We start from the raw sequence: 23954 nt of genomic DNA, 5'->3' as shown, positions 1-23954 counted from the left end.
CAGATCTCTGTACTTTATTTTTATTTGATTTATTTATTATTTGCCCTTTATTTAACTAGGCAAGTCAGTTAAGAACTAATTCTTATTTACAATGACGGCCTACCAAAAGGCGAAAGGCCTCCTACGGCGGCTGGGATTCAAAATAAGAATACATTTGCTCTGTTCATCTTTCCCTCGATCATGACTAGTCTCCCAGTCCCTGCCGCTGAAAAACAACCCCACAGCATGATGCTGCCACCACAATGCTTCACCGTATTTGCTCTATTGTTTACAGGATGATTTGTATCTTATAGAGCGTGGCTTTAAGGGAGTAGTATGGTCACATCTAGATAAAAACGAATGTGAAAAATGAACAGAGCAAATGTGTTTTAACACACTACCTATTCATGGAAGTATTTATTCATCATCCACATGTTCATATTAAGCTTCTACTTCTATGTACAGGAAAGTATTATTTGTAAGACGTAAGAGAAAAAACATCAGCTTATTGTTAAATTATTATGACGTTCTTTCCAATAAAAAAGTGTAGTAACTTGTTTCCAAACTGCGTTACCCACTCCAGCCAGCAGATGGCGGATGTGCGTCTTTCAGACGATGCTTCTTGCGTGACGTATAATTTACTGGACGGGTCGCTTCTTCAGGAACAACAACACGGCTACTCTTTCAACCGCCTCGGTAGCTTGCTAGCCAACATAAAACTGAAAGATTGACGCTTTAGACCACGTTTATGTACATTAGCTAATCTCACTGTTGTAAACACAATTCTGTAGACGTATTAACTGGTTAACTTTAACCTAATTTTCTTGTTTAATTTGCAAACTTGTTAAAGATTGATGCTGAGCCTAGCACTAGGCTAGTCGCTAATGCTAACTAGCTAGCTAACATCCCCGACCATGAGTTCACTAAACTACTCCTCCCCTGCTAAAGAAGAGGAGGTCTGCTGGACGGAGAAAGAAGCTCTGGCGCTGAACATTGTCGTGAAAGAAGAAGAGGAGGGTATTACAGTGAAAGGAGAGAAAGAACCTTTCAGAATGAAAAAGGAGGAAGAGGAGGCTGTTATAGTGAAGGAAGAAGAGGCTGTTATAGTGAAGGAAGAAGAGGCTGTTATAGTGAAGGAAGAAGAGAAAGAACCTTTCAGAATGAAAAAGGAGGAAGAGGAGGCTGTTATAGTGATAGAAGAGAAAGAACCTTTTAGAGAGGAAGAGGATGCTATCTCAATAAAGGTGAAGGAGGAAGACGTTTTGGGAGTGAAAGAGGAGGAGACAGAAGATCCGATTAACACCAGTGAGTACTTTCTTAAACATGTGCACAAACTATGCAGTTGTTGAACTAATGTGTGGTTTTAAGGGGCATTCTACTGAAGTTCTACACTTGAATATGTTTTGAGCAAGGATGCCAACAAACAACGCATACACAGTTGTATAGCGGCAGAATAGGATACCGGGTAGGGAGTGGGCTATTTCATAAAGTGTTTCACTCACCACGTTTATTCCGAAAAATGTCTGTCCTCTCTCTGGTAGCCTATGGACAAACATTAAGAATAAGCTACATGGTGAGTTGATGCCCTTTTGGCAGCTAGTTAGCTAGGTGAATTGATCATGCTACTTTGTATGCGCCGTTTGTTGGCATCCTTGTACATTACGACGTTTTTGGAATAGATTCGTGTCGGAACGTTCCACAAATTATACCCACCCGTTTCCTACTGTTTACATTCTTAAAGGTTCAATCTGCCATTGGTACATTTATTTTGGGGACTTTTAAATTAGATGTATTGAATTCTCCATGTGGTCTATATTAAAGTTCCCCTCATCTAATATAACAGTCTTTTCAAATTCAATATTGTTGCATAATTTCTACTTAAAATATCAAAGGGACACAAAAGGCACCCATTTAGTAGAACGACCCTTTTACATTTGCATCACAAATAATATTTTATAGGCCCTTTTTAGACACATTCATGCCTATTGTAAGACCCAATGAATCACAGTGGTGGAAAAAGTACCCAATTGTCATACTTGAATATAAGTAAAGATACCTTAATAGAAAATGACTCAAGTATACGTGAAAGTCACCCTTTCACATTTGCATCACAAACAATATATTTAAAAATCATGATGAAAGTTAACATTTTTTTTGAGACCCTATGATTGTAATAGACGGTTATAAGTTGACTGTCTGTTTGATGTTGTCATTCAAGCAGGAGAGAGACGTGACTATGGTGGATCCTCTGGGGAGCCTCAACAACATCCTGATACTGACGAGTCAGAGAAGAGTCTCTCCAGAACAGAACACCAGATGGTACAGCTTGGTCTGGTCTAGCATACAGCTTGCTCTATCTGGGTCTGGGCTGGGTTTCTGTAAAGACACTTCATGACAACAGTGACATCAGCATCCATAATGTTATGTGTCTGTGTCCCCTCTTTATGGTTACCAGGACAACACTAGCCCTTCCTCCCTCCTGGAGTCCCCGTGTCGTGCCTCTCCCGGTAGCACCTTACTGCTGGGTATGAAGAGGTTGTCTGTGTTGCTGGTGGACTGCAGGAAAACAACGGGGCTGAGTGGAACTGTGAGAGGAGGAGAAGAGAAGAAAGGATCAGATTTGACTCATCAAAGTAAGTGTTGTAGTTTAGTTTGAACAAATACAATAGATCTGCCCACTGGTATCTGTTACCAGGACAACCAGCAGAGTTCTGTTAGTTGACAGGAATATAGACTGGTGGATGTGGATGTTATGAATATCATAACACTGAAAAAGGATTCTGCCAATGAAAAGAGAGAAACCAATAGACCATATAAAACCTTGATGAAAGGTAGCTTTGGAGAGAACGTTTCAATGATCCGTTGTAAGGTGCAAATTTTACAAAAACTTTTTCTTAAAACATTATGGATGTTACATTGCCTGTCCCAGTCAACCCCCCTATCTTTACAAGACTGTAGAACAGGCAAACTAAACTCCAGACACTGTTAATGAATTAACTAATACTGGAGGAAAGCTGTGATCAGGCTGCCCACTCAAGAGAAAGCTTCAAACTGTAACCAATGCCGTCAACCTTGTTCAGGTTATCAATCAACCTACCAGGGTAGTTACAAACAGTACAGTAATTAAATCATCAACATATTTTGATCATATCTTTACTAATGCTGCAGAAATTTGTTTGAAAGCAGTATCCAAATTCATCGGATGTAGTGATCACAATATAGTAGCCATATCTAGGAAAACCACAGTTCCAAAAGGCTGGGCCTAATGTGCTATATAAGAGGTCATACAATTGTTTGTAGTGATTCCTATGTTGTTGATGTTGTTTGGTTATTTTTTTCCACAGTAAATAACTCACGGACACTAGAGAAGCTTTAACCAAGTTGAATTATTCCCAAAGGTTATGTACAGCTGCAATTCAGACATCCCAACATTTGTTCCATCCAGATAAATATCTCACTTAAGACACTCCTCCTTCTCTCCAATCCTTACATCTTATGGTTCCACAGGAAGAGAGTAAAGAGGGTAACAGGATACCAAACCTTTATCTCCCTGATGAGAATCTGTCCTGACCTCAACCCCTCCTTCATCTAACCCACAGATGGCTGTAAAAACTGTTAAATCCACGTGGATTGATGAGGAATTTAAAAATGGTATGATGAAGGGGGAGGCAAAAGAGATGGCAGATAGGTCTGGCTGTATAACTGATTGGCAAACCTATTGCAAATTGAGAAATCATGTGACTAAACTGAATAAAAAGAAGAAACTACACTATGAAACAAAGATAAATGACATGAAGAATGATTGTAAAAAGCTTTGGAGCACCTTAAATGACATTTTGGGCAAAAAAATCAACAATGACATGTCACTGGTGTTTGACAACGTGGATGGAAAATGATTGAGGATAATAGCGGCCGATATTTCCACTTCTATTCGCATTATCTTCAATTTAAGCCTACTAGAAAGTGTGTTCCCTCAGGCTTGGAGGGAAGCTAAAGTCATTCCACTACCCAAGAATAGTAAAGCTCCCTTTACTGGCTTAAATAGCTGACCAATCAACCTGTTACCAACCCTTACATTTAAAAAAAATAAATGGTGTTTGGCCAGATACAATGCTACTTTACAGTAAACAAATTGAGACTTTCAGCTTATAGGGAAGTTCGTTCAACAAGCACAGCACTTACAAATGACTGATTGGCTGAGAGAAATTGATGATAAAAATATTGTTGGGGCTGTTTTGTTAGACTTCAGTGTGGCTTTTGACAGTATCGATCATAGAATGCTGCTGAAAAAAACGTATGGCTTTACACCCCCTGCTATATTGTGGATAAAGAGTTTTTTTTATTTAAATGTAAACTTTATTTAACTAGGCAAGTCAGTTAAGAACAAATTATTTTTTTCAATGACGGCCTAGGACTGCCTTGTTCAGGGGCAGAACGACAGAGTTTTGACAAGTTTTACCTTGTCAGCTCGGGGATTCGATCCAGCAACCTTTTGGTTACTGGCCTAACGCTCTAACCACTAGGCTACCTGCCGCCCCAGAGCTACCTGTCTAACAGAACACAGAGAGTGTTCTTTAATGGAAGCCTGTACAACAAAATCAAGGTAGAATCAGGAATTCCCCAGGGCAGCTGTTTGGCACCTGCTTGTTTCAATCTTTACCAACAACATGCCAATGACATTTGAGTAAAGCCAGTGTGTCTATGTATGCGGATGACTCAACACTGTACACGTCAGCTACTACAGCAACTGAAATGACTGCAACACTTAACATAGAGCGGTAGTTAGTTTCAGAATGGGTGGCAAAGAATTAGTTAGTCCTAAATATTTCTGATTACCTTAAGTTACATGGCCTACTATGCTAATTCTGTAGCGGTATTGTTAGAGGGGGGTAGAGATAAAGATTTTGTTGGGGCGCCAGGCAGGTATTAACCCTAGTTATTAAAGTTAGTTATTACCTATAATAACATTATTATCATAAATATGATTAAAACCGAAAGGATGAGAGTAGAATAGATAGAGTAGCGCTTCCAGACACATTCTAAACATGATGGAGTCTTAAAGGAGGACTGTAGCGTCTAATGATGAAACATTATGGAGTCTTAAAGGAGGACTGTAGCATCTAATGATGAAACATTATGGAGTCTTAAAGGAGGACTGTAGCATGGAGTCTTAAAGGAGGACTGTAGCATCATGAGGTAGTCACCTGAAATGCATTTCAATTAACATGTGTGCCTTTTTAGAAGTTAAGTTGTGGAATTTCTTTCCTTAACCTGTTTGGGATAGGGGGCAGTATTTTCACGTCCGGATGAAAAGCGTGCCCAAAGTAAACTGCCTGCTACTCAGGCCCAGAAGCTAGGATATGCATATAATTGGTAGATTTGGATAGAAAACACTCTAAAGTTTCTAAAACTGTTAGAATAATGTCTGAGTATAACAGAACTTATTTGGCAGGTGAAACCCCAAGGACAAACCATCCAGGAGGAATTTTTTGTTGTTGAGGTGACTGTTTTCAAATGGCTTTGTGTGGCACTTTTCTGTGGCACTTGGTTGCAGTTCCTATTGCTTCCACTAGATGTCAACAGTCTTTAGAAATTGGTTGATGTTTTTCTTTAGAGAAATGAAGAAGTACGGCTATTCAGAACGAGGGTCCAGCCTAGTGCTCTCTAATGTTTTGATCCACGCTCCAGGTCACGCGTTTCACGTTGTTTTTATCCGGTATTGAACACAGTTTATCCCGTCTTAAATTATCTCGATTATTTACATTTTAAAATACCTAAAGTTGGATTAGGAAAGTTGTTTGAAATGTTTGGACAGCGTTTACAGGTATCTTAACTTATTAGATATTTGTAATCATGCTGGGTGAGTTGGAACCGGTGTTTTTTAAAATTAAACGCGCCAAATAAATGGACATTTTGGAGATATAACGACGGAATTAATTGAACAAAAGGACCATTTGTGATGTTTATGGGACATATTGGAGTGCCAACAGAAGAAGCTCTTCAAACTTAAGGCACAAATTATATAGTTATTTCTGAGTTTTGTATCGCGCCTGGCGGGTTGAAATATGATTGTCATGTGTTTGTTTGATGGGGTGCTGTCCTCAGATAATCGCATGGTTTGCTTTTGCCGTAAAGCCTTTTTGAAATCTGACACGGTGGCTAGATTAACAAGAAGTTAAGCTTTAATTTGGTGTATTGCACTTGTGAATGCATGAAAGTTAAATATTTCTAATAAATAAAAATATATTTTGCACTCTGCAATTTCACCGGATGTTGTCGAAACGTAGCCATAACAGGTTTTAATGTGTTTGAGCCAATCAGTTGTGTTTTGGCAAGGTATGGGTGGTATACAGAAGATAGCCCTGTTGGGTAAAAGACCAAGTCCATATTATGTCAAGAACAGCTCAAATAAGCAAAGAGAAACAACAGTCCATCATTACTTTAAGGACCACCACAGGAATGGAGACCCAGAGTTACTTGTGATGCATAAGTTCAGCCTTAGAAATTGCCTTAGAAATTGCAGCCCAAATAAATAAATAAGCCTTAGAAATTGCAGCCCAAATAAATGCTTCACAAAGTTCAAGCAACAGACACATCTCAACATCATCGGTTCAGAGTAGACTACGTGAATCAGGTCTTCATGGTCGAATTGCTGCAAGGAAACCACTACTAAAGGACACCAATAAGAAGAAGAGACTTCCTTGGGCCAAGAAACACGAGCAATAGACATTAGAACGGTGGATATCTGTCCTTGGGTCTGATGAGTCCAAATTTGAGATTTTTGGTTCCGAGCGTCATGTCTTTGTGAGAGGCGGAGTAGATGACCAGATTATCTCCACGTGTGGTTCCCACCGTGAAGCATGGAGGAGGAGATGTGATGGTGTGCGGGTGCTTTGCTGTTGACAATGTCAGTGATTTATTTATTCAAGTCACACTTAACCAGCATGGCTTCCACAGCATTCTGCAGCGATATGCCATCCCATCTGGTTTGGGCTTAGTCCCACTGTCATTTGTTTTTCAACAGACCAATGACCCAGCACACCTCCAGGCTGTGCAAGAGCTATTTGACCAAGAAGGAGAGTGATGGAGTGCTGCATCAGATGACCTGGCCTACACAATCCCCCGACCTCAACCAAATCGAGATGGTTTGGGATGAGTTGGATCGCAGAGTGAAGGAAAAGCCGCCTACAAGTTCTTATCATATATGTGGGAACCTCTACAAGACTGTTGGAAAAGGATTCCAGGTGAATCTGGTTGAGAGAAAGCAAGGGTGGCAACTTTTGAAGAATCTAATATAAATTTAGATTTAACACTTGTGGTTACTACATGATTCCATGTGTTTTTTAATAATTTTGATCTCTTCTCTATTATTCTACAATGTAGAAAATAGTACAAATAAAAGAAAAACCCTTGAATGAGTAGGTGTCCAAACCTTTGACTGGTACTGTACATTCATTTCCCTGGCAACAGCTCCAGTGGACATTCCTGCAGTCAGCATGCCAATTGCCCGCTCTCTCAGAGATCTGTGGCAATGTTGTGTGACAAAACTGCACATTTTTGAGTGGCCTTTTATTACCCCCAACACAAGGTGCACCTGTGTAATAATCAAGCTGTTCAATCAGCTTCTTGATATGCCACACCTGTCAGGTGGATGGATTATTCTTGGCAAAGAATAAATGTTGACTAACAGGGATGTAAAAAATTCTGCAATCTTTTTTTTCAGCTCATGAAACATCCTACACTTTACATGTTGAGTGTATATTTTTCTGTATTGTAGTTACTATCAGTTTCAGGAACACCTACCCAAAATATTTCACCTTATTTTTGACTTTACCCAAAATATGACATCAGCGCTAGTCAAAATGTTGGATATCTGTTCCTGTACCAGGAAGCTATACAACATTTGTTTTAAAATCACACTATGATTGTTAAAGCTGGCCTCAGGTTATTGAGAGATCTGATTTAGGATTGACCCTCGTAGCAAGGTTGTTCTATCATGTGGAGTTTTCATTCGGGTCTCTATTTAAAAATAACACAGTGTCTTTGGCAGGAGAAAGACCAGACTCAGAGGAACCAGAGCCAGGGACGTCCAAACCAGCAAGACGACACCAGTGCTCCCACTGTAGAAAGGGTTGTAACCGGTTATGGGACCTGAAACAACATGAGAAAATACACACAAGGGAGAAGCCTTACCACTGTTCCCAGTGTGGAAAGTGTTTCAGACGGCCTTGGAATCTGAAGCGACATGAGAGAATACACACAGGGGAGAAGACTTACCACTGCTCCCAGTGTGGAAAGTGTTTCAACAAGTTAGGGGATGTGAAACGACATGTGAGAATACACACAGTAGAGAAGCCTTACCACTGCTCCCAGTGTGGAAAGAGTTTTAAGGATTTAGGGTACCTGAAACAACATGAGAGAATACACACAGGGGAGAAGACTTACCACTGCTCCCAGTGTGGAAAGTGTTTCAACAAGTTAGGGGATGTGAAACGACATGTGAGAATACACACAGTAGAGAAGCCTTACCACTGCTCCCAGTGTGGAAAGAGTTTTAAGGATTTAGGGTACCTGAAACAACATGAGAGAATACACACAGGGGAGAAGCCTTACCACTGCTCCCAGTGTGGAAAGAGTTTTAAGGATTTAGGGTACCTGAAACAACATGAGAGAATACACACAGGGGAGAAGCCTTACCACTGCTCCCAGTGTGGAAAGTGTTTCAACAGGTTAGGGGATGCGAAACGACATGAGAGAATACACACAGTAGAGAAGCCTTACCACTGCTCCCAGTGTGGAAAGTGTTTCAGACGGCCTTGTCATCTGAAACGACATGAGAGAATACACACAGGGGAGAAGCCGTACCACTGCTCCCAGTGTGGAAACAGTTTCAAACGGCCTTGTCATCTGAAACGGCACGAGAGAATACACACAGTAGAGAAGCCTTACCACTGCTCCCAGTGTGGAAAGAGTTTCAATCGGCCTTGTCATCTGAAACAACATGAGAGAATACACACAGGGGAGAAGCCTTACCACTACTACCAATGTGGAAAGAGTTTTAACGATTTAGGGTACCTGAAACAACATGAGAGAATACACACAAGATAGAAGCCATACCACTGCTCCCAGTGTGGAAAGTGTTTCAACCAGTCGAGGGAGCTGAAACGGCATGAAAGAATACACACAGTAGAGAAGCCTTACCATTGCTCCCAGTGTGGAAAGAGTTTTAACCAGAAAAGCAATCTGATCAAACACGAGAAAATACACAGAGGGGAGAAGCCTTACCACTCCTCCCAGGGTGCAAAGCGTTTGCCCATTTAGGAAGCCTGAAAGAACACATGAGACTACACACAGAGGAGAAGGCTTAGAAAAGCCCAGACTGTGGGAAAACATATTACTCATCACAGTCACTTAAACGTCATGAGAGAATCCACACAGAAGAGAAGAATTACTTGTATATTGATATTTCACATCACATTGACTTAAAATTCATCAGAGAACATACACAGTGCTCCCATTGTCTTATATTGTTGACTGATAATGTGTTTACCTGTCTTTACCGTATGAAATTAAATGGTACAGGGTATACTCAAACATATATTTGTTTGTTTTTATTAGAAAACATGAATTTAATATGGAGTATGTCAGTTTGAATATAAAGTAGATCAGATTCCATGTGTTTAAATGATCCTTTTTAAACTCTTTGTGTGTGTTTATCTGGGTGTGTCATTCCTCCAGCACTACAGATAATACAGTGATATTTGGATGTGATGCATTTGTTCCATTGTAAATACATTTGCATTGTTGGCCCACTGATGATTTAATGAAATGAAAATATTCAGACTGTAACGGAAAATGTTAATTGTATGTGTGTCCACATAACTGATTATGTGACTAACCTTGTGAAACTGTCCTATTATAATCTCCTGTTCTTGGGACCATCATTATGTGTTGCAAACCAGCTGCACCTGCGTCCTTGTATGAATAAAGTCCCTCCCAGGAACAGGAAACTATAAAGATATGTGCTCATCACCCAATGCTTCAGGAATTCAGACTGTCTACACTGTGCTGTGTAACTCTGTTATTCTCTCTGAGCTCAGAAATAAAGAATCTTGGTTTGACTTGGACTCCAGCAGATCCTTATTTTATAATATCCACCTCAACTCTGCCACGGATTGCTGTTTATTATTGTCTCAATGAAGAGTTCCTCGTTCCACTTTCCTGGGGTCATTTACAAGCCTCCCACTGGTTGAATAAACGTTGTTTCCACGTACTTTCAACAAAACAAATCCATGTGATGATGATAGATGTAAAAAACTGATTGGATTTGTAAAAAGCTATCAACATCAGTTATTTTTAGTTATTTTTCATCCAACTGGCAACCTAAATCCAATGACAGGTGACATTTTGTGTTGATTTCATGTTGAATTCACTTTAGTTGACGACTCAAAGAAATGTAAATAGAAACTAGATGTTGAACTGACGTCTGTGCCCAGTGGCTGGTTTGAATAAGCAGCAGGTGTCGGATCAATATCCACCTTAGTAGCTAAGTTTCCATGTAATTTGAGACAGATTTTCATGTGAATATTCAAACATCTGCATAAAACAATATACGCCGTTTCCCACCAGAAATGTTTCTATCAAACAGACTCATTGCAGATAAAAGGTTTTGCGTGACAAAACTTAAATATAAATATTTGAGTATAAAGGAGTTTCCACCGCCATTTCTCGCTTAAACATTTTAACTGACACAAAAAGACCCCACCATGTCAAACGAACTAACATATCGTCTGTCGGCTTTTATAAAATTGTAAAGGCATATCCTGTTTCTGCCAGCCCGGTCATTACTTTTGAAATGGTTGGATCAATATCCACCTTCATGATATGGATGAAGCCTGATTTGGAATGTCTGACTAGTTCTATATGATGTCATAATACACCCCTCTGATAATCAAGTGGTATTTGGAATGTCTGAGAATAGTTCTATATGATGTCATAATACACCCCTCTGATAGTGATACATTTGCTCCATTGTTTCCATGTCAGTTGGTTTCCCACTCTGATGATTTATATCTGACAGAGGGGCTTTAAAGGAATAGTATGGTGACATCTTAGTGGGGCTTTAAATAAATAGGATTATTAATCATAAACTCCTACAGCAACAATACACTGGAGCTTTGACATAAAGAAGAGAATGGGCTGATGGGTGGTGGTGCCATTACTGGACATAGTAACATATTAACTTTGTGCTGTTGATGTATTGCCACTCATAATATTATTTCAGAGAGTCTGAAACTCTGCTCCTAACAAGGAGATGAAGTACATCATGTTTCAATCACAGCTTCTGGAACTCTTCAGAACTTGTCTGATGTGCAGCGAAGGTGCCATGGACGGTGATGAAGGCTGTGGGAATGAAAATAGTGTTGTCACTATGGAAGAGGGAGCAGGCAGCCGTCATCCAGTCTCTCAGAAACCCATGTTGAGCCATCAGTGTTGTCACTATGGAAGAGGGAGCAGGCAGCTGTCATCCAGTCTCTCAGAAACCCATGTTGAGCCATCAGTGTTGTCACTATGGAAGAGGGAGCAGGCAGCCGTCATCCAGCCTCTCAGAAACCCATGTTGAGCCATCAGTGTTCCCACTATGGAAGAGGGAGCAGGAAGCCGTCATCCAGTCTCTCAGAAACCCATGTTGAGCCATCAGTGTTGTCACTATGGAAGAGGGAGCAGGCAGCCATCATCCAGTCTCTCAAGGACCTTCAATGCTGCAGAAATGTTTTGGTCCACTTCCCCAGATCTGTGCCGTCACACAATCCTGTCTCGAAAATAATATATCACATCAAATGTAGGCTACTTAAAGTTCATTAGAGAACACACATATGCTCGTACACTTGTCTCATGTTTTTCTACAAAAATATAATTGTGCTTTTGGTCATTAAGCCTCATTAAATCAAACTGTATAAAGCTGTATGTTTTTTATTTCAACACCTGCTCCTAAGCTGTACCTCAGTATATTGACTCTGTACCGTTACCCCCTGTATATAGCCTCCACATTGACTCTGTACTGGTACCCCCTGTATATAGCCTCCACATTAACTCTGTACTGGTACCTCCTGTATATAGCCTCCACATTGACTCTGTACTGGTACCCCCTGTATATAGCCTCCACATTGACTCTGTACTGGTACCCCCTGTATATAGCCTCCACATTGACTCTGTACCGGTACCCCCTGTATATAGCCTCCACATTGACTCTGTACTGGTACCCCCTGTATATAGCCTCCAGATTGTCTCTGTACCGTTATCCCCTGTATATAGCCTCCACATTGACTCTGTACTGGTACCCCCTGTATATAGCCTCCACATTGACTCTGTACCGGTACCCCCTGTATATAGCCTCCACATTGACTCTGTACCGTTATCCCCTATATATAGCCTCCACATTGACTCTGTACCGGTACCCCCTATATATAGCTCCACATTAACTCTGTACCGCTACCCCCTGTATATAGCCTCCACATTGACTCTGTACCGGTACCACCTGTATATAGCCTCCACATTGACTCTGTACTGGTACCCCCTGTATATAGCCTCCACATTGACTCTGTACTGGTACCCCCTGTATATAGCCTCCACATTGACTCTGTACTGGTACCCCCTGTATATAGCCTCCACATTAACTTTGTACTGGTACCCCATGTATATAGCCTCCACATTGACTCTGTACTGGTACCCCCTGTATATAGCCTCCACATTGACTCTGTACTGGAACCTCCTGTATTCTTTATTGTGTTACTTTTTTTTCTTTCGTTTATTTACTAAATATTTTCTTAACTCTTATTTTTCTTAAAACTGCATTGTTGGTTAAGGGCTTGTAAGTAAGCAATTCACAGTAAGGTTGTATTCAGCATTTCACGGTAAGGTCTACTACACCTGTTGTAATCAGCGCATGTGACAAATAACAATTTATTTGAACTAAATATGGAGTATGTCAGTTTCAGTTTAGATGTAATTATATTTAGTATACTTTTATCACCAAATAATAATTGATTAAAACATACTACTTTGCATCCTCCTCTGGTTACATTGACTTCAATACAAAACCTAGGAGGATTCTCAAGGCTTCCATAGACTTATTATTATTATGACAACTTCCGGAGGACGTCCTCCAACCTATCAGAGCTCTTACAGCATGAACTGACATGATGTCCAACCAATGAAAGGATCAGAGAATGAATCTAGGACTGAAAGCATAAGCTACAGCTAGCTAGCACTGCAGTGCATAACATGTGGTGAGTAGTTGACTCAAAGAGAGAAAAGACAATAGTTGAACAGTTTTGAACAAATTATTTTATTCCAAAATGAAGGAGAAGCGAGAGAGAGATATTTCGTCACTTATTTTCCACTTTCAGTTTCACTTACTTAGCTAGCAAATGCAGCTATCTAGTTTAGCCTACTCAAACACTTGGCTCAAACAAAGGGATGCTATGTTAGCTAGCTGGCTATAACTATCCAACACAACACTGGAACTCTTCCAAGTCAAGGTAAGCTTTTGGTTTTACTAATTTATTGCCACTGGGACCTGCTAATGTAAGTGCTAAACTGCTTACTGACTGTACACTGTAATGTTACTGCATGATTGTAGCAGGTTTACTAACGCGTTAGTTCTATTAGCTATGTTGACTATGACATTACTTTAGCTAATATGGTGACAAGGATGTAGGCTGTGTGTAGCAGTTATGGTTTGACTTGGAAAGGTTTTTTCTCCTGGTCACATACAGCTGATGTGTTGTGCATTGAAGTCCAGAAGCAAAGGGAAAAGGTGAGAGGAGGAGAGAAGGAATACAACGTGGCTGTTAGAAAGTGAACTGTGTTTATGCATGATCAGGGGTGTATTCATTCCGCCGATTCTGTTGACAAATGTTTCTTAAACGGAACAAAACCAGGATAAACATACCTGAATTTGTCCAGTAATATCTCTATTTCAGCTAGATGCAGGCGAGAGTGTGCAAGGCGATATTGAATGTGTCACTGTCTGTCCATGTGTCACTGTCTGTCACCGCAAAATTTGCTCTCGACCTGTGTGACCTACATTCTAAACTTTCATTCATAGGCTAGGTTGCTACCTCATGGGCCGCGGCTGTTGTGGAGCGATGGGTAACCATGCTTCGTGGGTGACTGTTGTTGATGTGTGCAGAGGGTCCCTGGTTCGCGCCCGGGTATGGGCGATGGGACGGTCTAAAGTTATACTGTTCACCTTCTCTATCTTAGCTAGATGCAGGCGAGAGTGTGCAAGCCGATATTGAATGTGTCTGTCCATGTGTCACTGCAAAGGTTTAGGCTAGGTTGCTACCTCATGATGGGTATAGGGGAAATGTTAGTATCATGTAGTAGCCTAAACCTATTGCTGTTACATTGAACAGGGTGAATGGAATATGAATGACAGTCATCCAATATGCTGTAATAGAATTAAGGCCATGCTCATGAAAAAACCAATCGTCCTGCCTCATCTTAAACGGCACTGACCACCACTGTTTGGGTGGTGGACCATTCTTGGTAAACATGGGAAACTGTTGAGCTGAAAAACCCAGCAGCGTTGCAGTTCTTGACACAAACCGATGCGCTTGGCACCTACTACAATACCCCGTGCAAAGTAACTTAAATATTTTGTCTTCCACATTCACTCTCTAAATGGCACACATGCACAATCCATGTATCATGTCTCAAGGCTTAAAAATCCTTATTTAACCTGTTTCCCCCCTTCATCTACACGGATTGAAGTGGATTTAACTAGTGACATCAGTAAGGGATCATAGCTTTAGCCTGGATTCACCTGGTCAGTCTAAGTCATGGAAGGAGCAGGTGTTCTTAATGTTTTGTAGACTCAGTGTATAGCACTACAGATAATCAAGTGCTATTTGCATGTGATGCATTTGCTCTGTTGTTTACAGGATGATTTGTATCTTATAGAGCGTGGCTTTAAGGGAATAGTATGGTCACATCTAGATAAAAACGAATGTGAAAAATAAACAGAGAAAATGTGTATTAATTTATTTATTTATTTTATTTAACTAGGCAAGTCAGTTAAGAACAAATTCTTATTTTCAATGACAGCCTAGGAACAGTGGGTTAACTGCCTGTTCAGGGGCAGAACGACAGATTTGTACCTTGTCAGCTCGGGGATTTGAACTTGCAACCTTTCGGTTACTAGTCCAACGCTCTAACCACTAGGCTACCCTGCCGCCCCTTAATAACACACTACCTATTCATATAAGTATTTATTAATCATCTACATATTCATATTGAGCTTCTACGTCTGTGTACAGGAACGTATTATTTGGAAGAGAAAAAACATCAGCTTATTGTTAAATTATTATGACGTTCTTTCTAATACAAAAAGTGTAGTAACTGTTGTTTCCAAACTGCGTTACCCACTCCAGCCAGCAGATGGCGAAGTGCGTCTTTCAGGTGTTGCTTCTTGCGTGACGTATAATTTACTGGACCGGACGCTTCTTCAGGAACAACAACGCGGATACTCTTTCAACCACCTCGGTAGCTTGCTAGCCAACATAAAACTGAAAGGTTTACGTTTTAGACCATGTTTGTGTACATTAGCTAATCCCAGTGTTTTAAACAAATTTCGGTTGACGTATCAACTGCTTAACTTTAACCTAATTTGCTTGTTCAATTTGCAAACTTGTTAAAGATTGATACTGAGCCTAGCACTAGGCTAGTCGCTAATGCTACCTAGCTAGCTAACATCCCTGACAATGAGCACACCAAACTACTCCTCCCTTGCTAATGAAGAGGGGGTCTGCTGTATGGAGAAACAATCTTTCAGAATGAAAAAGGAGGAAGAGGAGGCTGTTATAGTGAAAGAAGAGAAAGAACCTTTTAGAGAGGAAGAGGATGCTATCTCAATAAAGGTGAAGGAGGAAGACGTTTTGGGAGTGAAAGAGGAGGAGACAGTACTCACTGGTGTTAATCGGATCTTCTGTCTTAAAAACAGGGACACAAACTATGCAGTTGTTGAACTGTGGGGGCGTTCTACTGAAGTTCTATATTTTAATATGTTGTTCTGTACTGTATAAATTGTTAAAGGTTCGATCTGCCATTGGTACATTTTTTGTTGGGACTTTTCAATTAGATGTATTGAATTCTCCATGTGGTCTATATTAAAGTTCCCCTCATCTAATATAACAGGCTTTTAAAATTCAATATTGGTGCATATTTTCTACTTAAAATATCAAAGGGACGCAAAAGTCACCCATTTTGTGGAACGACCCTTTTACATTTGCATCACAAACAACATTTTAGGAACTCATGATGAAAGTGGCCATTTTAGACATATGCATGCCTCTTGTAAGACTCTAAGACTTGCAATAGATGGTCATAAGTTTACGATCTGTTTGATGTCCTCGTTAACACAGGAGAGAGACATGACTATTGTGGATCCTCTGGGGAGACTCAACAACATCCTGATGCTGACGAGTCAGAGAAGAGTCTCTCCAGATCAGAACACCAGATGGTACAGCTTGGTCTGGTCTAGCATACAGCCTGCTCTATCGGGGTCTGGGCTGGGTTTCTGTAAAGACACTTCATGACAACAGTGGCATCAGCATCCATAATGATATGTGTCTGTGTCCCCTCTTTTTGGTTACAAGGACAACGCTAGCCCTTCCTCCCTCCCGAAGTCCCTGTGTCGTGCCTCTCCCGGTAGCGCCTCACTGCTGGGTATGAAGAGGTTGTCTGTGCTGCTGGTGGACTGCAGGAAAACAACGGGGCTGAGTGGAACTGTGAGAGGAGGAGAAGAGAAGAAAGGATCAGATTTGGCTCATCAAAGTAAGTGCTGTAGTTTAGTTTGAACAAATAAATAGATCTGCCCACTGGTATCTGTTACCAGGACAACCAGCAGAGTTCTGTTAGTTGACAGGAAGATAGACTGGTATCTGTTACCAGGACAACCAGCAGAGTTCTGTTAGTTGACAGGAAGATAGACTGGTGGATATGGATGTTATGAATATCATAACACTGAAAAAGGATTCTGCCAATGAAAAGAGAGAAACCAATAGACCATATAAAACCTTGATGAAAGTTAGCTTTGGAGAGAAAGTTTCAATGATCCGTTGTAAGGTGCAAATTTTACAAAAACTTTTCCTTAAAACATTATGGATGTTACATTGCCTGTCCCAGTCAACCCCCCTATCTTTACAAGACTGTAGAACAGGCAAACTAAACTCAAGACACTGTTAATTAATGAACTAATACTGGAGGAAAGCTGTGATCAGGCTGCCTACTCAAGAGAAAGCTTTGAACTGTAACCAGTGCCTGCAACCTTGTTCGGGTTATCAATCAACCTACCAGGGTAGTTACAAACAGTAAAGAAATTAAATCATCAACATATTTTGATCATATCTTTACTAATGCTGCAGAAATTTGTTTGAAAGCAGTATCCAAATTCATTGGATGTAGTGATCACAATATAGTAGCCATATCTAGGAAAACCACAGTTCCAAAAGTCTGGGCCTAATGTGCTATATAAGAGGTCATACAATTGTTTGATTCCTATGTTGTTGATGTTGTAAGTTAATTTTTTTTCACAGTAAATAACTCACGGACACTAGAGAAGCTTTAACCAAGTTTAATTATTCCCAAAGGTTTTGTACAGCTGTAATTCAGACAACCCAACATTTGTTCCATCCAGATATATATCTCACTTAAGACACTCCTCCTTCTCTCCAATCCTTACATCTTATGGTTCCACAGGAAGAGAGTAATGAGGGTAACAGGATACCACACCTTTATCTCCCTGATGAGAATCTGTCCTGACCTCAACCCCTCCTTCATCTAATCCACAGATGGCTGTAAAAACCGTTAAATCCACGTGGATTGATGAGGAATTTAAAAATGGTATGATGAAGAGGGAGGCAAAAGAGATGGCAAATAGGTCTGGCTGTATAACTGATTGGCAAACGTATTGCAAATTGAGAAATCATGTGACTAAACTGAATAAAAAGAAGAAACTACACTATGAAACAAAGATAAATGACATGAAGGATGATTTTAAAAAGCTTTGGAGCATCTTCAATGAAATTTTGGGCAAAAAAATCAACAATGACATGTCACTGGTGTCTGACAACGTGGATGGAAAATGATTGAGGATAATAGCGGCCGATATTTCCACTTCTATTCGCATTATCTTCAATTTAAGCCTACAAGAAAGTGTGTTCCCGCAGGCCTGGAGGGAAGCTAAAGTCATTCCACTACCCAAGAATAGTAAAGCTCCCTTTACTGGCTTAAATAGCCGACCAATCAACCTGTTACCAACCCTTACATTTAAAAAAAATAAATGTTGTTTGGCCAGATACAATGCTATTTTACAGTAAACAAATTGAGACTTTCAGCTTATAGGGAAGTTCATTCAACAAGAACAGCACTTACAAATGACTGATTGGCTGAGAGAAATTGATGATAAAAATATTGTTGGGGCTGTTTTGTTAGACTTCAGTGCGGCTTTTGACAGTATCGATCATAGTCTGCTGCTGAAAAAAACGTATGGCTTTACACCCCCTGCTATATTGTGGATAAAGAGTTTTTTTTATTTAAATGTAAACTTTATTTAACTAGGCAAGTCAGTTAAGAACAAATAATTTTTTTCAATGACGGCCTAGGACTGCCTTGTTCAGGGGCAGAACGACAGAGTTTTACCTTGTCAGCTTGGGGATTCGATCCAGCAATGTTTCGGTTACTGGCCTACCGCTCTAACCACTAGGCTACCTGCCGCCCCAGAGCTACCTGTCTAACAGAACACAGTGTTCTTTAATGGAAGCCTGTACAACAAAATCAAGGTAGAATCAGGAATTCCCCAGGGCAGCTGTTTGGCACCTTCTTTTTTCCAATCTTTACCAACAACATGCCAATGACATTTGAGTTAAGCCAGTGTGTCTATGTATGCGGATGACTCAAGACTGTACACGTCAGCTACTACAGCGACTGAAATGACTGCAACACTTAACATAGAGCTGCAGTTAGTTTCAGAATGGGTGGCAAGGAATAAGTTAGTCCTAAATATTTCAGATTACCTTAAGTTACATGGCCTACTATGCTAATTCTGTAGCGGTATTGTTAGAGGGGGGTAAAGATAAAGATTTTGTTGGGGCGCCAGGCAGGTATTAACCCTAGTTATTAACCTTTCACGAGTCACCAACCCTGTTCCGGGAGCACCCCCCACTCCCCCCCCACTGAGTAGCATAGCTAGCATAGCGTCACAAGTAACTTGTAGCATCTAAATATCATTAAATCACAAGTCCAAGACGCCCGATGAAAGATACAGATCTTGTGAATAAAGCCACCATTTCAGATTTTTAAAATGTTTTACAGGGAAGACACAATATGTAAATCTATTAGCTAACCACGTTAGCAAAGGACACGATTTTTTTACTCCCAACAGTTTTTTCCTGCGTCAGTAGCTATCACTAATTCGACTAAATAAACATATATATAGCCACTAACCAAGAAACAACTTCATAAGATGACAGTCTGATAACATATTTATGGTATAGCATAGTTTTTTTTGGAAAAATGTGCATTTTTCAGGTATAAATCACAGTTCTACATTGCAGCTGCAATCTGAAATAGTGCCGACCCAGCCAGAACAATTACAGAGACCAACGTCATATAACTAATTACTCATCTTAAAACATTTCAGAAAAATACACAGCGTACAGATATTGAAAGCCCAACATCTGGTGAATCCAAACAATATTTCAGATTTATTAAATGTTTTATAGCGAAAACAAAATGTAGCGCTAAATTAGCATAGCTATACCAGGCAGAATCGGCTGGGCGCCCACGGCCAGTTCACATGCTCAACAGATATGAAATAACATCGTAAATTGGGTCTTACTATTGCTGATCTTTCATCAGAATGTTGATCAAAGTGTCCTTTGTCAAGATGAGTTGTTGGTTCCGTTCAGAATTGTTCCTTTCCCACTCCATTTAGCACAGGTACTGGTCGAGTGGCACGGATCTCTCAAACGTAAATAAAATCAGAGAACAGAACACCGCAAAACTCCCGAAAAAATTCAAATAATCTGATTAAACTATATTGAAAAAACATACATTACGATGATCTGGTCACATGTATCAAACAAACTTCGAGACGGAGATAGTTTTCATCCTTAAAACCTCTTGGAAATACCCCCCCCCCCTTCAATTTCCGCCTGAAGACATACCCAAATCTAACTGTCTCTAGCTCAGGCCCAGGAGCAAGGATATGCATATTCTTGGTACCATTTGAAAGAAAACACTCTGAAGTTTGTGTAAATGTGGATTGAATGTAGGAGAACATAACACAATAGATCTGGTTTTGATAATACAATGAAAAAAACCATACGTTTTTTCATTTTTATTGTTGTATCATCATAATTAAAATGAACAAGATAAAACAAACATCTAGATATGAATGTGGGAACAATTTCAGTGCAAAACATAAGAAGGCAACAGTACTTGTGCAAAGTTTCAGAATGATAACTTCCAAAATGAGTGTGCTACATGACATTTATCATGAGGTCACCCAGGTGTCCCACACAAGTAGCCAAAATGTACCCAAGTGGCCAAATTGGTGAAGGTATACATTCTGAAACAAATAACTATATACAAAATACCTAAATGGTATTCTAACACCCCCCCAAATAAAATCTATGAAAAAAAAGAAAAAAAATATTTGGATTTTTTTTTTATAAAAAAAATATTGGAATTTCTCTTATAAAAATGTTTTCCAAAAAATGAATAAAATATACATTTACAAAATAACATGGTTGACTATTTACACTTTCAATACTTGGAAGACCCTCAGTCCTCTATCAAATCAAATGTATTTACATAGCCCTTCCTATATCAGCTAATATCTCAATGTGCAATACAGAAATCCAGCCTAAAACCCCAAACAGCAAGCAATGCAGGTGTAGAAGCACGGTGGCTAGGAAAAACTCCCTAGAAAGGCAAAACCTAGGAAGAAACCTAGAGAGGAACCAGGCTATGAGGGGTGGCCAGTCCTCTTCTGGCTGTGCCGGGTAGATATCACAGTGGTTGTAGAGGGTGCAACAGGACAGCACCTCAAGAGTAAAAATGAACAGTTTAGGTAGGGTTCCATAGCCACAGGCAGAACTGTTGAAACTGGAACAGCAGCAAGGCCGGGTGGACTGGGGACAGCAAGGAGTCATCATGCCAGGGGGTCATGACGCATGGTCCTGGGGCTCAGGTCCTCAGAGAAAGAAGGAGAGAAAGAGAGAGCATACTTAAATTCACACAGGATAAGACAGGAACAGTACTCCAGATATAACATAACCCCACCCACTTTGCCAAAGCTCTACACAATATTCTGCTGCTGATGCCAGATGCCATAGCAGTCTCTTTCTGATGTAAAGCAAAGGGTCACCGAGCATGTGGTGCAGGTGATGGGGGACTTCATCTTGCAAACAACACAGCAACGCCTCCATGCTGTGCCCTTTTGGCCCTTAGGCACATCCATGTCTGCACAAATATATCTGGGCAGATGAACACTTGTGGCAGGAGCAGAAGGGACAGGGCGTGGTGCAGTGGTGCTGTAGCCAGCAAGCTCCTTGATGAGCTGCTCTCTGAAGGCTTTCTGTGTGAGGAAGGGCTTTCCACAGCTCTTAGCCATTTCCTTGTGTAGGATGAATGCATTCACCACAGCAATGTCGACAAAATGATAGAAGAAAGTCTTGTACCATCGCATTGTTTTATGCAGAACATTATAATAGCCTATCAGCGCATCTGATAGGTCCACACCTCCCATGCTCTTGTTGTAGTCCTTCACTGCAGTTGGAATGGGGACATTTTTGGTGGTCCAATGCCCAGTACCATCCTTGATACGCCGGGCAACATGATCCCCATTGAAGGACTTGTGTATAGTTGAACACATCACGACTTCCCTGGTATCCATCCACTTTACAAAAAGCAGACCATCTTCACGGATCCATCGCATGGCCCCCCGCTCAGCCCGCTTCGGCATGTCGTTCACCTTGGTCTTCGGAAAGCCCACCCGGTTGGTGCGAATGGTGCCACAAGCCCACACTTCCCGCTTCCTCAGGTCTGTGAACAGGGTAGGGCTTGTGTAGAAGTTATCCACAAACAGTTTGTAGCCCTTCCCTAGCAGTTGGAAATCCAATAACTCAATCACAGAGTCATAGCTAAGTCCCTTACCAGTTGCACAAGTGTTCTTCCCCTCATAGACAAAGAAATTGCATGTGTAGGCACACACAGAATCAGCCAAAACAAACAGCTTGTAACCCCACTTGGTTGGCTTGTTACGCATGTATTGTTTGAGGTCAATTCTGGCCTTTGAGGCTACCATCCTCTCGTCGATGGACAGGTTCTGGGCTGGCTGAAAGTAGGTCTTGCAGGCCTCAACAATGCTGGAGTAGAGAGGTTTGATTTTGCACAGTCTATCAAACGTTGCTGTGCCTTTCTTCTTGTCATTCTCTTCATCAACCTTTGGGTCACTGATGTGAAGAGCCTGTGAAACAACCAGAAACCTTTTGCAGGACATAACAGCCATGGGGAAAGGCAGTTGGTAGAGTGATGACGTCTTCCAGTAGTCAGTCAGGCTTTTCAGCTTCACCAGCCCCATGTAGATGACCAGTGAAAGGTAGCAGTAAAAGTCTGACATGGATACGGGCTTCCATGCTACCTTTTTGCCTGCCTGCTTCTTCTTCCCAAACTTATTCGTGTTAGACACGAGTGAACCTACAACAGAATGGGTGAAAAACAACTGGAAAAGCTCAAGTGGGCTGTATGTTGTGCTCGCGTTCACCTGAGGTCCTGGCTTCCTTTTCGGTCGGAAAGTTGGTTGGGGTGGCTCCACATCATCTTCCAGGACAGTGTGCCAACGACCTTCTGTCCCTTCTCTAGCAGGTGGCACACTTCCCCTCTTCCGCCTCTTTGTCGGTGCCCTCACACCGGTAGATGGCCCTGAGACAGCAGGGGTCCGGCTGGAAGAACAAGTTGGCGCTGGGAGCTCTGCTGGGGGCTCTGCTGGGGGCTCCCAGTCGGAATCAGTGCCACTGTGAATCAATTAGAATAGTTTCACATATGAGCCCTGTATCAACAGGTATAATAAACATATGCATTTTTATTTATATATATATATAGAGAGAGAGAACAGGGAATAAAAGACACACTGGTCTCAAAACATATCTGTGGCCATGCTACCATAATACTATCAAAGTACAGTACACATGTGTGGCTGGCTGTTTGTGTTGGAGTAGAGTACACATGCTGGCTAGCTGTTTGTGTTGGCTGCTACATTCTACAGAAAGAAATTTTTATTTAGAGAGAGAACAGGGAATAAAATAAACACTGGTCTCAAAACATATCTGTGGCCATGCTACCATAATACTATCAAAGTACAGTACACATGTGTGGCTGGCTGTTTGTGTTGGAGTAGAGTACACATGCTGGCTAGCTGTTTGTGTTGGCTGCTACATTCTACAGAAATAAATTTTTATTTAGAGAGAGAACAGGGAATAAAATAAACACTGGTCTCAAAACATATCTGTGGCCATGCTACCATAATACTATCAAAGTACAGTACACATGCTACATGCTTACAAGCGTACCCTCACAATGAATAGGCCACGTGTACGTTACAAATTTCATAACATTTGCATATATTGCAACTAAAACGTAAATACTATCACAAATAACATTTTATATTACAAACAACGGCATTAGCATGACAAGAACTTACCAATCCAAAACGATATCCTCTCCTTCCAAGAAATATGCCTCCGTTTCAGAATCATAAGAGGCAGCTCCCACAGATTCGTCCTCAGATAACATTTCTGTATCAGTATCACGATCAATTTCTTCTAAAATTGCCTCTACATTGCTATATCTGGTCTTGGACTTAGCTTTCCCAGACTTATTCGCCATGATTTTCGATGAAAATATAG

At 40.8% G+C, this 23954-nt stretch overlaps 1 protein-coding gene across 1 annotated transcript in view; it reads left to right on the top strand.

The window, feature by feature from the left end:
* The first annotated feature begins 608 nt into the window (after positions 1-608).
* The window catches only part of LOC139546855 (zinc finger protein 420-like), a 61380-nt gene continuing 38034 nt past the window's right edge, over positions 609-23954 (top strand). Inside the window, exons 1-3 of the mRNA XM_071355748.1 lie at positions 609-1284; positions 16407-16504; positions 16641-16818. Coding sequence (XP_071211849.1) covers positions 894-1284; positions 16407-16504; positions 16641-16818 — 667 coding nt within the window. The 5' untranslated portion in view covers positions 609-893. The remainder of the gene's footprint in view (positions 1285-16406; positions 16505-16640; positions 16819-23954) is intronic.

The sequence above is a fragment of the Salvelinus alpinus genome, chromosome 2 (assembly GCF_045679555.1).
Source record: "Salvelinus alpinus chromosome 2, SLU_Salpinus.1, whole genome shotgun sequence".
Classification (NCBI taxonomy): Eukaryota; Metazoa; Chordata; class Actinopteri; order Salmoniformes; family Salmonidae; genus Salvelinus; species Salvelinus alpinus.
This window is presented reverse-complemented; position numbering and strand designations above follow the sequence as displayed.